Here is a 16457-nt window from a genome sequence, read left to right as displayed (position 1 = left end):
TAAACCGATTAAAATTTTTAAAAACCATAATTTTAAACTAAAATGAATATTTAATGTTTTTTCTTTTAAAATAACATAACATATTTATCTCAACTTCCCAGTTCAATCTTTAACTATACTAAATAATTTTATTATTATTTATTAATATATATATATATATATATAATTTATAATAATTATTTTTTAAAAAACACTAAAAATATTAATATTTTTTTCAGCGATGAGATCATCCTACGGCACAACATGTAAAGTCAAGCTAGTGTCCAATAAAATAATAGGTTTAGGTTTAACCCATTTAGTACTGTATTTACAGTTATTTTTTAAAATATTTTTTATTTAGAAATATATCAAAACAATATTTTTTTATTTTTTAAAATATTATTTTTAATATCAGCATATTAAAATAATTTAAAAATACTAAAAGAGTATTAATTTAAGCATGACTTAAAGGAGGACGAGAAAGAAATAGAGTATAGAAATACAAGATGTTTAAGAGATTGAGTGCCAGGGATGGCTGCCATCAGTTTCTAACTTGTTCATGCAACTCTCTGGTTCTCGGATCAAAGTATCCTCGAGCCAATTTTATACATCTTACAAATCATCCAGAATGATAACGTGGAGAGAGCACATTACCAAGCGAACTTTCTGATTTCTGCTTTCCACAAAATTCAGATGCGAGCCATTTGCCATAGCTCATTGACCTGACAGATGCTGCCTCTAGTTTTTCTCATTAACTTCATGTAATTTGCCTGCTGTAGACATGTAATTAACCCGGCCATAAAGAAATGAACCGACGTGGCTTTGCAGCTTACAAAGCTAACCAGTTGAAAAAAACATGACAGTACGCCATAGCCACTAGATTTTAGCACAGGGACCCCACCTCTCTATCTGTGATTTATCCTGCGATTATGTACCCAGATGGGTATGCTTGCATACCCACCAGATTAACGACACCCAAAAGACAAGCAACGAAAACCAAGAAAAAAGAAAAGAAATTGTTAAAGGGAAGAACTTGCGTCTCTGTGACCGGGTACACCTTCCAGGAATTCTTCTAAATTCATTACTTTGATATTACCTCTGTCTCTGACAACAACTAGCACTATTGTCGCAACCGCAGAAAAAATGCCTGCAGGAAAACACAATATATGGTAAGTTTAAGAATCACGAGAAAGTTGTAGAGGTGCATTGAGTTTTAGGGTGAAGAACTTATCCTTCATCTCTCTTTTTTTACTTTTTTTTTTTTGAAGAAGAAGAAATTACTTTGGCTTCTGAATCGGAAACTGCATAATGTATAAGATATATGTTTATTTTTAACAAATGTACCAAGATACTACATGCTCCATGTCTTTTTTACCATTATCAACTACACCAGGTATCATGTTAATGTTCTTCTCAAGCTCAGCAGGATTCTGTATTCCACTTGGGAAGCTGCCAAAGATTAGGGAAACTTGAGTCAAACCACTTTAATCATTAAGAAATTTTAACATTAGCATTTTGGAACCACTCTAGCGCCAAGACAGCGAGACCATTAGATGCCCAATAAATACTTGTTTTGGAAATTTGTATGGTTAAATAAATATACTGCTGAGACTAAAGTTTAAGCAAAAGAGAGTAGTATATCCATTGCCTCTAGGAGGCTACTTGGAAGGCAAAGGTGTAGGTTGGATTGGGTCTTAGACTCTTAAGCACAAACAAAAAAGAGGGTTAGCACCGTACAAATGGTTCATTTAAAGTACAATTCTGCTCCCATATCAATCAAATGAGGGGGGGACCTACATATCAACATACCTAACATCTACGACCATATTCCCAAGATCTGTGATTACCGAGCCATCCTTTCTCGAAGCAGAACGAATTTCAGGAACTGAGAGATTTACAGCAAATGCAGTTATTAGCATAGAGCACAACTTGCCATGGAACTTATCAAACAAAATTTAAAAAAATAAATTAAAAACTGCTAAGGGATAATTTATATAGTTAACAAGCCACACTCTTGTAAGGGGCCATTTCCTCTTATATGAAGGCACTGAAATGACTCTATACCATAAACCATTTATGTTATAATAGAAAATCACATTGTTAAACGTTTACAGTTCTCCTTACTGTATTAGGACCAAGTGACTTGCCCAAGATGTATTATAAAAATAAACACTTCAAAGATGGATCAGTTGTGAAAATTGGAACAATGCTGTCAAAACTAACCTCCTCCAAGAGCAATGAGGCGCCTTAAAACAGGTGACACGGCAATAGGGAGAACTTCCACCTAAAGAGCATCTTATCAGTATTCTAAACATGATAACACCGATAATTTTCCTTGATCAATCGTTATATAATACTTATGCCTCAATAATATTAAGTATGGAAAGCTATAAGCATCAGCCATGAAGAAATCACATAAATATTGCAAACAGAATAAAAAACAAAGAATTGATTAACCATGAAGGAAGTATAAACTAACCGCTACTGGAATATTGTTACCAAGCCGGTGAACAACCTTTGTATGTTCAACCAATAGAATACACACCTTTGCCATGGAATCAATCACCTGATTTAAGGAAGAAAAAGAGAACAAATCACAAAGGTATTTTGGAGAACATTTTTTGTGTCAGAAGGCTGGATTACAAAATGGGAGGCAGTCCTTCCTTCCACTACCCAATATTCCTCTCCAGTTTGAAGAGGAGGTAGACTAGATTCTAGAATCCTCATCAACCTGGACGTTGAAATTTTTAGTACTATTTCTAGAGCATGTTAAGTAGAACTATTTAGCATAAAACACATTATTTTGAAACTATAAACTCTGTTTAAAGCCATCAAAGATCATCATCATTCCTTTAAGTTGTATATGCTGACTAGATACAGGCATACAGAAAAGACCAGGTTAGAGATTAGGATAGGGATGTGAGATGGGACATTCGATATTGACTGAGAAGATAAGATAAACCTTATAAGTTTTTATAAAATCAAACACACATAGTTTTGTTTAAAACTAAAAATTTGATTTTCGAATAAATTAGTATGAACAAGAAGGTGATAGTAATAATCTGCTACTGACCAAACAATTGCCTTATCATTACCTCACCTTCTGCACAGTATGATTAGCTCCCCTGCACTGGCAAGAGAAGACAATGGTAAATACACCATCATAAAATCAAAACACACAAAAGAGGCATTATGATTTCAAATCTCAACCTTCAAAAGGTTTTTGTTGATATCGACTTCATCCACCACATCAAATGCAATGTCAATGTCATTCACATCATTCGGATCAACCTGAAATGGTGCATGATAGATGAAACATAGAAAAATAAAATCATTTGGATGTCTGATTTAGAAGAAGCACGCTATTAAAAAGAATCTGAACCTTACAGCTGTCATGCCATATTGTCGAGCTGTAATGCGTGACTGGTAGTTTGTACCCACTGCAACAATGTCTTTCAACTGGAAGAAAATTAGAGAAGGCAAAGTTAAACTCATACATCAGAATCAATAATTTGAAACCAACACAATATAGATGAACTACTGGTTATTAAGGGTATATTCAATAATTGGTGCCATCCCATTAAGATCATAATCAGACTACTGAGATGCAAGAAAAATTTTCCAAGAGTAACTATATCCACTAGCACCATTTCAACTAGCATGCAGGTCTTGCAAAGGCAGCGACTAAAATGGACTGACAGGATCTCTAGTAACATAAATTTAGGCATACAAGATGTATATGATGGCACCGGTATTACTTCAAAAGGCAATTCAATCACTTTCTTCTCCAGATAATAAGTTTCAGAGAGGATATGCACACCTTTCCTTCTTGAATTAGTTTTCCAATCTCCTCAATGACAAGGGTTAAGGTTCTTCCAGTGCCTAGTCCAATCACCATACCAGATTTAACAAGTGCCACAGCCCTTTTGGCAAGGGCTTGCCTTAAGGAGTCTTGGGCTGCAGAATTATAACATATAGATTATATAAATGACAATACAGTAACTACTCACTGAAGGCAAAGGAAAAAACTTAGAAGACAAACTTGATATTCCAAGTATGAATGAACCAGTCCAATAAAAAAATAAGATTTTATCAAGAATAGTTCAATGTAGTGAAATAGTAGAACTAGGAACTACCTGGCATTGCAAGTGGAAGTCCAAATAAGACAGCAGATTATGTTAGCAAAGAATTTGGTGATGAATGTCAAAGAGTATGTTCACAAGCAAGCAAAAACCCTTCTATAAATATAGCAAAACAATTCATACATGTTAACATCAAAATTATGAAACATTGAGGTACTTGAGAGCATTTGGGAAGCAAATTTCAGTTTTGAAACTTATGAATTATAGCCGCAGCAGTTCTCATAGAAATCGAGTTCCAAACCATCTCCATAAAATTTTACAAGGAAACAAGACTTGAGAAACAAAAGTATGGAAAGTGGGTCTTCAAACATACAGTTTTGGGAGCCTTCAAGGGATGGGCTTCTCCTCTTGAGACGATTGGATATGGTTTCCCCTGTGGGGAGGCCAGTGTAAGAACAAAGAAGATGCTTGTCACCATTCAGCAAATGATTTGAAAAGCTGGATCGTTGCATTACGGAATCTATGAGAGTAAAAGTTACTATGTCATCATATTGCTATATAAATGCATAAAAGAAAACGGATGCTTCTGTAGAAATGTTCTACAAAAAATCTAAAATTCAAAGAACCAAGTACTTTGACTGTTATACAGCTATATCATACATGAAGACATGAGTACTTGCAATGAAAGAAATTTCACCTGGTGATGCAGTCTCACTGCCCAGAGGTTCGCCAAAAATTGACCGAAAATCTGGGTGCAACATCATTCCAGCCTGTTCTTTTCCCTCACGTCCCTTTCTCGTTCGAAAGCTTTTACTCTTTTTACAGATGTTCGGGTGTAACTTCCCTGGAGTCAGTTCATGATTATGATCAAGAACAACATTACATATATGGAACTGTCCTTGAGGATTCAGTACAAGATTAATCTTCGCTTTGCAATTCGTTTTAGAAGTCTGCTTCCATTGGAACCTACTCTTTGGAATTCCTCGGTCCTTACCACATTGCGAGCAAGAAAGTACAATATATGTCAATCGCCCATCATCATCACACCTTGAACTTCGTCGCATGATTCCAAAGCCTACACGCTGAGCATACCTATTATAATAATCACGAACTTCTTCTTGAGAGGCAAAAACCATCCCAATCCTTGGTGTTTCTACTTCCCCATCCTCATTTAAATAAACTCCACTGACACCATGTTCATCTACTTTCTCATTGTCACTAGAAGACACTTTTATGTCTTTCTTTAACGGTACATCTACCATAGAATTACTTTCCATCTCCTGATCAAATAAAGGAAAGGAAAACTAAAATTAGCATGAAATGCAAAGCCAACTGAACTTGGCAAAACAAAATTTAACAAAGAATGAAGCAACACACCAAGAATGTTAAAACTGGCACTCTAAATATTGAGAATTGGTAGCTTAATGTCATCCAAATGCATATGAAAATCTAAAAGAGATTCAAAATCCAGCCCAGAATACAATTCATTCCAGATGATCAGATACTGGGCTGCATTTTTAATCTGGACAGTCCAAATTTTCAACTTTTCAGAGTCATGCCTAGAAATATCAACAAACTCTCAACTAGCTACATCTTATTTCAATTAAACTCCATGGTAACATTAAAGCAGCAATCTTTAGTTGAACACAATCTGCAATAACGAACGTTTCTGCTTAAGCCCTGCTCCAATAGCTCACAACCATGTTTGAGCACAGTCAAATCAAGAGAAATAACTACAATAAACTCGAAGCTTAACATTTGATTTGAAGCCCATTTCTTGTCAGTTCCATGCAAATCTAATAAAAGATCTTTCTTTTTGGAAAAAAGAAAGAAAAAGAAAACGAAAAACCCACCATATTTTGAGCTTTAACCAAGTTTAGCCAAAGAAATGCTTCCACTTCAATCGGCTGAATCCTGAAATGGGGATTTTGAATTACTCTCTGATCACAAAATCGGTGTGATTTTCAATTTGCCACGCTCTCTTGTCATTACATGTATAGAGTAGCGGATAACTAGCATAAAAGAAGAAAAAAGTCAAAGAAAAAGCAAACATGCAAGAGACGGAGGGGGCGAAGTGGCGAACAGACATACCCATGGTTATAAGGTAGCTTTTGATTACAATCATGTATAGAAAATTGGAGATAATAGTAGGAAAAAAAGGGAGTTTGTTCGAATAGATAAAAAAGAACATATAAAAATAAATTTATATCTACGTTAATATATAAATTGTTAAAATAGAAAGTAGAGAAAGTATATGTTTTAATATATAATATTTTTTTTATTTTTTATTCTAAAATATTTTTATAAAAAAATAAATTTAAATTATCCAATTAAAACATATTGCAATACAAAAATTTCATCATAATTTTAAAACTCAACTCGATAGTTAATCCAGGACAAAATCCAAGTCACGAGTAGGTTGATTTAGTTTGACCCAAATTGATATAAAAATAAAAATAGTTATTATCATAATTTTAAAAATAAATTCAGGGGTCGACCTGAAATAAGGCCTGAGTTATAAGTGAGGTTGATCATTGACCGATCAATGTAAAAACAAAAATGATTATTATTATAGTTTTAAAACCTAACTCAGTAATCGACTTGAGGTAAGGCTTGAATCACGTGTAAGAAGGGTTAAAGTAAAACAAAACTGATTATTATCATAGTTTTAAAACTTAATTCAATAGTCAACTCATGATACGGCCCGGGTCACAAATCAAAAGGGTTGATTTGGGTCAATGTAAGGATAAAAATTATTATAGTTTTAAAACCTGACTTCAAGGTTGATCAGAGCAAGGTCTAGGTCACAGGTCGGGAGAGTCAATACGGGTTGACCCAAATCAATACATAGATAAAAGTTGTATAATAATTGAAAAACCTGAATTGGGAGTTAACCTGAGATAATGGTTAGGTTACGGATCAGGAAAGTCAACATGGCTAACCTATATTTAAAAATAATAATAATAATCAAAGCAATCTTGTTTTGATTATTTTTTTCAAAAAAAAAAATCAATGGTTTTTTTACCCATATTTTATTCTGGATTGACTTAGATTTTTTACTAGATCAGGTCAAATTAACCATTCTTTTGTTATTTTTTTCTTAAACTCAAACTAGTTTAGGCCCCTAATCAAACCCATCAAGTCACTTCTAGTTTTATGACTATGAGTATTATAATATCATTAATTTTAACACTTAGCATAAACTAAAGTAAAAAAATATATCTAATTATTTTTTTATTTAAATATGTAAATTTGATAACATTATATATTAATGGTAAAATATATTTTTTTATTTCTTGTTCATCATAACCAAACATGATACAAAGATAGATACTTTGTCTTGTGCTTTGTTATCAAACACAAATATGTCTTCGTTTCCTTTTCTTTCTTGTTTTCTCTGTCTATGGCGTTTCTTTCTTTATTGTTTTGGGATAATAACTATACGCTACCTAAGAGACCGTTTGGTACCAAGTGGCTTATATTCAGCTATTTGTTATTGTGTAGCTTTTGCTTTTTATAATTGTATTTCAGCACTGTTTGTTTATGCTGTTTAACCATGCTTTTTATTTTTTTTAATTTTTTTTTACTTTAAAATTTTTTTGTGCTTTTTTATTCTTTTAATGTGCTAATATCAAAATAAATTTAAAAATAATAAAAAAATATTATTTTGATGTATTTCCAAGTAAAAAAGCATTTTTTTAAAACTAAATTTCTCATAATGACAAATACTGCGTTCAAATCTTGTTTTTATAAAAGCTAAAATAACTTGGTTTTTACTTATTAATATATGTTTTTTTTTTTACATATAAAAATCAATCTCATAATAATTTTAACTAGATGTATTTTTTTAACACTCAGATACCAACTCATAATGGAATTGCCTAACACAGATCATGAGTGAAGCAAATTGCTCGTAAATGGATGGGTTAATTAAAATTATGATTTTTTATTTTAAAGTATAGAAAACGTCATCATTGTAGAAGGTTTTTGTTTTTATTCTTTTAAAAAAACAAGTCTTTATATACACACACACACACACAAGTCTTTTTAAATTTTAGAAGGTTTTTGGTTTTTTTTTATTATATCACTCCTTTGTTCAGGGCATTATAATCTTTTAATTAAAATAAAAAACATTACATTTTAAAAAATTATTAGTACATGATTTAAACATGCCAGCATGTGGGAGGTGTCATGCACTTCGGATGGTGCATATGACGCTTCCTAATGATATAATCCAACTTTTGATTTTGATTTTTTCTTCCATCAAGTCTGACGTGTGTCAATAGTTGTTGGACGGTTTTTTACTAGTGAATCTTTTTTTTTTCTTTTCTCTCTTCTCCCTCAGAAATTGCAGATTAATCTTCTTTGTATTTGTTATTTCTACCTTATTCCCTTTTCTTTTAATTTTTAAATTTTGTCCTTAATTCTTTTGTAAAAGTTTTATTTAATTTTTATTTAGTTTTTTAATTCCAATTTGTCAAGGTAATGTTCTTATATTTTTCATTTCTATTTTTTTTCTTGTCCCTTTCATAAAAATTCTATTGATTTTCAATTTCACAATTCAATCCAAATTTATGGTGTGTTATTTTTTTGTCATTTTTTCTTTTAATTTCTTATTTTTATCCTTGGACCTTTTGTAAATTTTTTATTTCCTTTCAATTTAGTCCTTTTATTTTAATTTTCCATAATTTCTTTTTAATTTGATCCTTATTTTTTTCATTTATGATTTTTCTTCTTAGCTCTTTTAAATTTTTTTTACTGGTTTTAAATTTTACCCTTAAGTCCAAGTTTATGGTGTGTTTTTTTTCCGTCATTATTTTAATTTTTCCCTTTTTATTAGAGTCATTTTTCTTTCTAATGTAACCCTCAAATAAAAAACAATTAGTCACCCTTTGATTTATTTTTTATTTTGATTTTAATAATTCATTCTTTTAATTACATTATTTTTTATTTTGGATCATTTTGTGTTGTTTTTTTTTTTTTCATTTCATTATTCAACAAAACAGTTGCTAGGTATTATGCTTCACTGTTTTTTTATGCATGATGCTTCTCGTTTAATGACTCAAGTCACAAGTTTGAAAAGTTTATGTGGGTAAATATTCTTTTAATTGTTTTTATTTTATTTTATTATTCTTTTAATTTTTTATTATATATATATATATATATTTTAAATTGCTTTTGTAGTTTTTTTAAAATTTTTTTTGTTGAGTTATCTCGATCATATGATCTAGATCATGAATTTCACGAATTAATCCGTGTTGGCTTGCATCTTATTACTTGAATTAAATATCTATCGCATTACCTCATATTGGCTCATATCATTCCCTTTTTTTAATCCAATTTTGTTCTTCTATAACTTTTTTCTAGGTATTGCAATTTCTTTTTTTATAAAAATTGCATGTTAACTATAGTTATATATTTTTTTTTATCATTTAATTAAAATAAAATAAATTTATTAATCCTAGGTGGTACTATAACCTAAATTCTTGATTTTTCCTTTTCTTTTTAAACATACCTGCAACATTTAAATATCATTAAAAAAAAAAAAAACATAGATCCGCGGCGTAACGGGGCCATGCCTAGTCACTTAACTATATAAGTGGTTTTAGTTTTATCATTAAATAATTTTTTTATATCAATTTTATCATTAAACTCTTAAAAATTTTCAATCAAGGACTTCCATCCAATTTCAAGGATTTTCACCTATATTTCCATCTCAACTTTACCATTGATTTTTATTTAAAAAATAGTTGTTATTTTATAAGAAATTTAATATTTTTACCAAGTATTCTAATAGAAGTCTTTAGTTGAGAAATCAGAATAGTTTATAAATGAAATTGATAATACCCCAATATTTTGTGGTATATAATAATAAATCTTTAAGAACACGTATAGGGGTAGTAGAACAAATAAAGAAGTCTTCGGGGGCAATCCTGAAAAGAAAATAAACTTTTGGTCGAAGCCTTAGCTGAACCGTATATTTTTCCAAAAACCCTAAAGAAACCCAAAAACCCTTCAAAAAAGGTTTCTCCAGGGTTTTCAGAAGGAGGCTGTTACCTTAACTCTCACACTCATTTCCACTATTGGATTTTCAATTTCTTCACCAAAAGCCTTAAGATCCATCTCCATCAGCCGATGCCATGTGGGCTCTTCGTCGAGCTTCTAATCCTTTCAAGTAACTCTCTTTCTGTAACTTTGTTACTCTTTTATTTTGGAGAATTATGTATTGCAATTAATATTTGAGTATGGATTAGAAATGGGTTTGTTTTCCTTTTCATTTTGGTTACTAAAGATTTGATCACCATAAAAGCAAAAGGGAAAGTTCTTTTGCGTGCCTTTTTTTAGTAGCGAGAAGGGGAAAACGAAGGATTGAAATTTTTAGTTTTTAATGGTCTTGTTGTTACTGAGATTCTTGCAAGGAAGAGAAATGGGACCCCTTTGAATTAATTTAGCTGGTTGTCAGTGCAGTGCTAGTTAAACAGTTTTGTTTTATGGGTGGTTTTGGAATTCTGTAATTTCATGAGTTTGTTTGATTACAATGAGTGAAAGCTGTGGAATAGGGTTATACTGTATGGTTAGTTTCATAAACTAACCCCGTTTGCGTTTGATTTCCGGAATGGGAATAGAGAAGTGGTGAAAATTACAACAAGAGTTAAGAATGGGTACAGATCATGTGAAGAATGAATCTGTATCTGTTGCATCAGGTCTTTAATGTTCATTAGATATAAGGGAATGTAGGATGTGATTGGGGGCTCAATGATCACTCCCACAGTCAGAACACAAGTATCTCTATAACTGTCCCATTCTCTATTCTATAAGGGAATGTAGGATGTGATTGGGGGCTCAATGATCACTCCCACAGTCAGAACACAAGTATCTCTATAACTGTCCCATTCTCTATTCTTGTTCTGTTTACATGAGAAGCTTAAAAATACATTTCCATGCTGGCTTTCCATTGATTTTATGCCGAGGGCAATTTTTATTTTTTCTTTACTTTTGGTATTTTTGAGTGATAATTTTTCATTCTGTTTCCAGGTTCCGTGGATTGAGTGTTGGAACTTCTCGCAGTTGCTGTGCTAAATCAGAAATAGTATCTAGTTATGTAGAAGGCAAGGCTGTCACTGTCAACTCTCCTCAACCTGTATCTCAGAGTCCTCGATTTCACCAAAGCACAAATGTTGGTTCAAAGTTCTATTTGGAAAAGCGTGGTTTTGCTTCGCAAGCTGGTGCTGAAAACAGTGGATCAGATGATGACTTGGAGGATGGGTTCTCTGAACTTGAAACACCAGCTAATGTCAATGAAAGCACGGTCAATGCATTGGCTGGAAATGAAGATCAGCTAATTTCTGAACCTGAGTTGTCTGATGATGACAATGATGATATTGGAGAACCTGCTCAAAATGCACTAGAACTGTCAGATAATGAAACAGACTTGGTGGTGAAAAGCTCACCGAGGAAAAGGGCTACCACAGAACTATTCAACGCCATTGTCTCTGCTCCAGATGTTTCTGTTCAAAGTGTTCTTGACAAGTGGGTGGCAGAAGGAAAGGATTTGGACAGGTTAGAGATATCTAATGCCATGATCAATCTTCGCAAGCGTCGAATGTTTGGAAGGGCTCTACAGGTGATCTGACTTGATGCAATCCTTTTTTGTAGCTGTCTTATGTATTTAACTGTCAGTTGCTTGAGGCTGTTACCCTTGTATACAATTTGACCTGGGGCATATTATTCATATGCGAGGTGGTGTGTGTGAGCATTTGTACCAGCATGCTGTGAGGAATGAAAATGCAAATTAAATTAGAATATGCTTTAGTTAATGCCTGTTGCACATGTTGGACGAGGAAGTTAAGTGCCTGAAATAAAATAGGGATGTTTGCCAAGTGAAATGAATTACTAATTGATGTTGTGTCCAAGAGTTGGCAGCAGCCAATGCAATTAGCTTCACAAATTAAACTGCAATGAGGCCATAAATTGTTTTCACAGGACATGGATTCCTTCTTCTCCTCTCGTCATACTAAATTGAACACTTTAGAACAGTTGTAATCCATTGGGCCCACCAAAGTTGGCCTTGGGTAGGAGAATTTGGAGCGATCTTATCCTCAAGTGCTTTTGCATGAAGTAGTTCCTGTAAAGACTTGAGCTTTCACCAGGTAGTTGCAAATCCAAGGCAAACCATCATAATAAATAACACCTCCTTTTTACTACATGCACTTACATATGAATAGGATTTTTTCATCACAACCTTTCTCAAAACACCAGTTTAAATGGTGATTGTTCGGGTTTTGCTTGAAAGATTTATGAGTTTCTTGTTGATTGCAAAGTTGTGAGAATTACTTGTCTGCCCTTTAGTTATTCAGAGTTTTATGAAGGCTTTTGCCCTTTTGAGCATTTTAATGGTTGCTTTTGCAGCTCTCAGAGTGGTTCGAGGCAAATAAGCCACAAGAATTTGTTGAAAGAGATTATGCTTCACGCCTTGATTTAATTGCAAAGGTGCGTGGTCTCCACAAGGCGGAGGTTTATATCAATAAAATCCCAAAATCCTTTAAAGGGGAGGTGATCTACCGAACCTTGCTGGCTAACTGTGTTGTAGACCATAATGTGAAGAAAACAGAGGAAGTATTTAATAAAATGAGGGACCTGGAATTCCCAATCACCCCATTTGCTTGTAACCAGCTGCTGCTCCTCTACAAGAGGCTTGACAAGAAGAAAATTGCTGATGTGCTGCTATTAATGGAGAAAGAAAATGTCAAGCCCTCTCTTTTTACTTACAAAATCTTAATAGACACCAAAGGTCAATCCAATGACATGACGGGGATGGATCAAATTGTAGAGACAATGAAGGCTGAAGGCATTGAACCTGATATCAGAACCCAAGCTATCATGGCCAGACACTATGTATCTGGTGGCCTCAAAGAAAAAGCTGAGGCTATTTTGAAAGAGATGGAAGGGGGCAATTTAGAAGAGCATCGATGGGCTTGCCGATTTATGCTTCCTCTTTATGGTGCGCTTGGGAAAGCTGATGAAGTGAGCAGGGTATGGAAGTTCTGTGAGAAAAGTCCCCGACTTGATGAATGCATGGCTGCCATTGAAGCCTGGGGACGGCTGAAGAAAATTGATGAAGCTGAGGCAGTTTTTGAGTTGATGTCAAAAACATGGAAGAAGCTTTCTTCTAGGCATTATTCTACACTTTTGAAGGTTTATGCAAACCATAAGATGCTATCCAAGGGTAAAGATTTGATCAAGCGAATGGGTGATAGTGGGTGTCGCATCGGCCCTTTGACATGGGATGCACTTGTAAAGCTTTATGTGGAAGCAGGGGAGGTGGAAAAGGCTGACTCTATTCTGAATAAGGCTGTCCAACAGAATCAGATAAAACCAATGTATAGTTCTTTCTTAATTATCATGGAGCGATATGCGACGAAGGGTGACATACATAATGCAGAGAAAATGTTTCACCGGATGAGACAAGCTGGATATCAGGCTCGAATTAGGCAGTTCCAGACTCTAATTCAGGCATATATAATTGCCAAGGCGCCATGTTATGGCATGAGGGAGAGGCTGAAGGCAGATGGTATATTTCCCAACAAGAGTTTGGCTGCCCAACTTGCTCAGGTTGATGCATTTAGGAGGACAGCAGTTTCGGATTTGCTTGACTGAATCATTTGATGGTCCCTTTGCATGGATTACTTTCTCGTCAACTCTTTTGTCTTCTGCTCATAGTTGTCAGTTGTTAGCAGGTGAAACATTCTTGATTGTTCATGCAGGCCTTTCTACTGCTACTCCTGTCGTCCCAACAGTTGTTACCCATGGGAATGTTTAATCTCATGCCTGTCTTTATGTTTCTTACGCGCTTTCCTCTTGATTTTTTTTTTTCTATTTCTAGTATAAATCAGCCGTGTGGTTGAGATTGCATTGCGGTTTGACCTTGATGCCTTGGTTACGGGCATCGTATACCATGCATCTCTAGCGCGCTGGAACAAGTATAAGCCATTAATGTCTTGTTGCGTTAACTCAATTTGGTTATCAGCGTATCAGCAACTGCTCTGTTAAGAAACTAAATCTCAAGAGTGGATGTGAGAAATTCTGGATATGAAAAGAACAAATAGGAGGATGAATAAGTGACAGATAGGTTATGTTCAGCCCTTATAGATCGATGCTGAAAAGAAACCCAAGTGACAGGTTTTCTGCGAAACCGTCCGCGGGAAGATTTTATGGAATAAGAACTCGACATTTTATTGACCAACGAGGGTTCTCCAGATGCAGGTGAGTTGGGGGTAAGGATTCTCAAACCTCCATTGAATGTTGGTTAACAAAGAAGGTAGTCTCGCAGGTTGCAAAATGCTGGCAAGAGCACTCTCGTCGGTAAAGTAGTCATAACTCTTGGTGAGAATCTTCGAATCATGCACCGATTGACGTGTTGGAAACTAAAACACGTACTCCCCTTCTCCAAAACCTCAAGCTTGAGTTTTTATGGCGAGGCTTGTTCGTCGATCACCTGAAAAGTACATATCCCATCAGTCTGCAACTGGACACGTGGCCCTTTCTAACATCTTGGGCCTAGCTCTTGTTGATGCCTGGTGATTTCTTAACAAGTTCAACTGATGTTAATTTTTTTTTTTAATTTCAAGTTCAACCCTTTATTTTAAAACAAAAAATAAAAAAAAATTCGGGATCCTAGTTTTAATGAATTTAACATAATCTTTAAATCTTATTAAATGAAAATGTGATTTTTTTTTGGTTGAAATATTCAAAACAGATCATATTCGACTAAATTGCCATCCCTAAATTGAAATGTATAAAACTTGGAAATGGAGAAAATATACCAACACCTCGATCATACCACAAGAATATTTTGAGTTCAAACTTGGCATTTACAAGACTAAATGAATTCGTTGACTCTAAAGAATTCTAAGATTTGAGCCAAAAAGTATAAATGATGGAAGGAGCAAAATTGATTTGCTTCTTCCAAGTGGACTACTGATGGGATACATTGGGATGAAGATGAATGTTGCCATGTATCAGGTCTATGTGCATTCCACCCATGAAACCACATGCATAAACATGGCTTCATGCACTATCATGAACGATCCCCTCTTCATGGAAAGGTTCCATTTCCATTTTTTCTCACGTGACTTGCAAAATGAAGACTGCCTGGGATCATGCCTGAAGTTCATAGTTTTACATGTACAAACAACTCAGAGACAACAAAATAAAACAGAACGGAAAAGCAGCCTTCATTTTTGTCGGAATTCCAATGTTAAAATATTTGCTAAAATACCCATGTCTTGGACATCGGTATCTACTTGAATTCTTGGATTTAAATAAAGATACATTTTAAATGAAAATCAGTATTTTACCGGTTACTAAATAGAAATTATAATTATCAAACCTGATACGAGATTACCATAAAAAAAGTTTGAATTATTAAATTATCGAGTTAACTTTTAAATCACCAAATCAATTATTTTTATTAAAATAATATAATTTTTTTATTATTATTTTTATATCGATTCAATAAAATTTAAATTTGTTTTGGTCAAAACAATCAAATTATTAAGAATTTTATTGGTCAATCAAGTTTTATTAAGGAAATATTTTATGCAATTAAATTAAAAAAAAAAACAATTTTAATTCTAGATTTCTAAGTAAGCTTGTTGAATTAGATGATTATGCTCAAAACAAACATCTCAATATTAATTGTTTTCGTATTTGAAATCAACATTTTTGCAATTTGATAATGTGATTTTTGTTTTGAAGATAAATTATTAATTACCAGATATAAAAATAAGTAATCATTTTTAAAGATTTATACAGATTAGGATAATAATCTCAAAGTTTCTAGGTTGTAATCACAATTTTATAAAATGAAGACACCATATATAGTTTCTCCTCATCTATTACTTTTTTTTTTTATATAAAAAAGTAAGAGAAATAAAATAATTTTCTTTTGAAAAATAAAATGAAAGAGGACACTTTATCTTGTTTTGATAAAAGTTGTTTTCAAGAAAGGCTTAGACGCAATGGAAAACAAGAGAGTAGTCGTCAAAAAAGATAACATCACGTCCCTTTCTACTTAAAAGTGTGTACGCTAGGTCTAAATTGATGTTCCATTCAAGGCATAGTCAATATTCTCGATACTCGAAGATAAAAAGAAAAAAATTCGTGCAACTTTCTATCCTCAACTTTTTTTTTTTATTCGTTTAATAGAAATAAACATGGTTCGGAATTGTCTTGAAAAAGAACGTGGTTGGATCAATAAAAATTAATTATTTTTATTAAAATAATATTTTTTGTTTTTTAAAAAGATTTTGTTAAAGAAGACACGATTAAATTTGGATCAAGTTATTAAAAAGAAGTCGATAAAATTAATTAGTTTTGGGAGTTCAAATTTTGATG

The 16457-nt window shown here is 33.2% G+C and overlaps 2 protein-coding genes across 2 annotated transcripts; one reads left to right on the top strand and one right to left on the bottom strand.

Annotated features, from left to right (window-relative positions):
- Positions 1 to 468: 468 nt before the first annotated feature.
- Positions 469 to 6274, bottom strand: LOC118053109 (uncharacterized). The gene is made up of 13 exons (XM_035064269.2): positions 6153 to 6274; positions 5915 to 5975; positions 4759 to 5341; positions 4435 to 4581; positions 3800 to 3936; positions 3367 to 3438; positions 3190 to 3270; positions 3080 to 3109; positions 2459 to 2545; positions 2203 to 2263; positions 1789 to 1864; positions 1355 to 1428; positions 469 to 1126 (listed from the first exon to the last, which is right to left on the bottom strand). The coding sequence occupies exons 2-13, from the start codon at positions 5915 to 5917 to the stop codon at positions 999 to 1001; spliced, it is 1479 nt and encodes a 492-aa protein (XP_034920160.1). The 5' UTR covers positions 5918 to 5975; positions 6153 to 6274; the 3' UTR covers positions 469 to 998.
- Positions 6275 to 10053: 3779 nt separating this feature from the next.
- On the top strand, positions 10054 to 13907 carry LOC118053107 (pentatricopeptide repeat-containing protein At1g80270, mitochondrial). Its single transcript, XM_035064268.2, has 3 exons — positions 10054 to 10236; positions 11097 to 11685; positions 12471 to 13907. The coding sequence occupies exons 1-3, from the start codon at positions 10202 to 10204 to the stop codon at positions 13716 to 13718; spliced, it is 1872 nt and encodes a 623-aa protein (XP_034920159.1). The 5' UTR covers positions 10054 to 10201; the 3' UTR covers positions 13719 to 13907.
- The last annotated feature ends 2550 nt before the right edge of the window (positions 13908 to 16457 follow it).

This window comes from Populus alba, chromosome 6 (assembly GCF_005239225.2).
Source record: "Populus alba chromosome 6, ASM523922v2, whole genome shotgun sequence".
NCBI lineage: Eukaryota > Viridiplantae > Streptophyta > Magnoliopsida > Malpighiales > Salicaceae > Populus > Populus alba.
This window is presented reverse-complemented; position numbering and strand designations above follow the sequence as displayed.

What these genes read in the sequence shown, in the direction of transcription:
- LOC118053109 (XM_035064269.2), bottom strand. An exon ending in TCAACAAAAACCTTTTGAAG is followed by an intron (nt 3,110 to 3,189) that starts GTTGAGATTTGA and finishes TTCTCTTGCCAG; the next exon opens with TGCAGGGGAGCTAATCATAC. An exon ending in CTAATCATACTGTGCAGAAG is followed by an intron (nt 2,546 to 3,079) that starts GTGAGGTAATGA and finishes TCCTTAAATCAG; the next exon opens with GTGATTGATTCCATGGCAAA.
- LOC118053107 (XM_035064268.2), top strand. Translation starts at nt 10,202, where the DNA reads ATGTGGGCTCTTCGTCGAGCTTCTAATCCTTTCAA. An exon ending in CGAGCTTCTAATCCTTTCAA is followed by an intron (nt 10,237 to 11,096) that starts GTAACTCTCTTT and finishes TTCTGTTTCCAG; the next exon opens with GTTCCGTGGATTGAGTGTTG. An exon ending in TGTTTGGAAGGGCTCTACAG is followed by an intron (nt 11,686 to 12,470) that starts GTGATCTGACTT and finishes TTGCTTTTGCAG; the next exon opens with CTCTCAGAGTGGTTCGAGGC.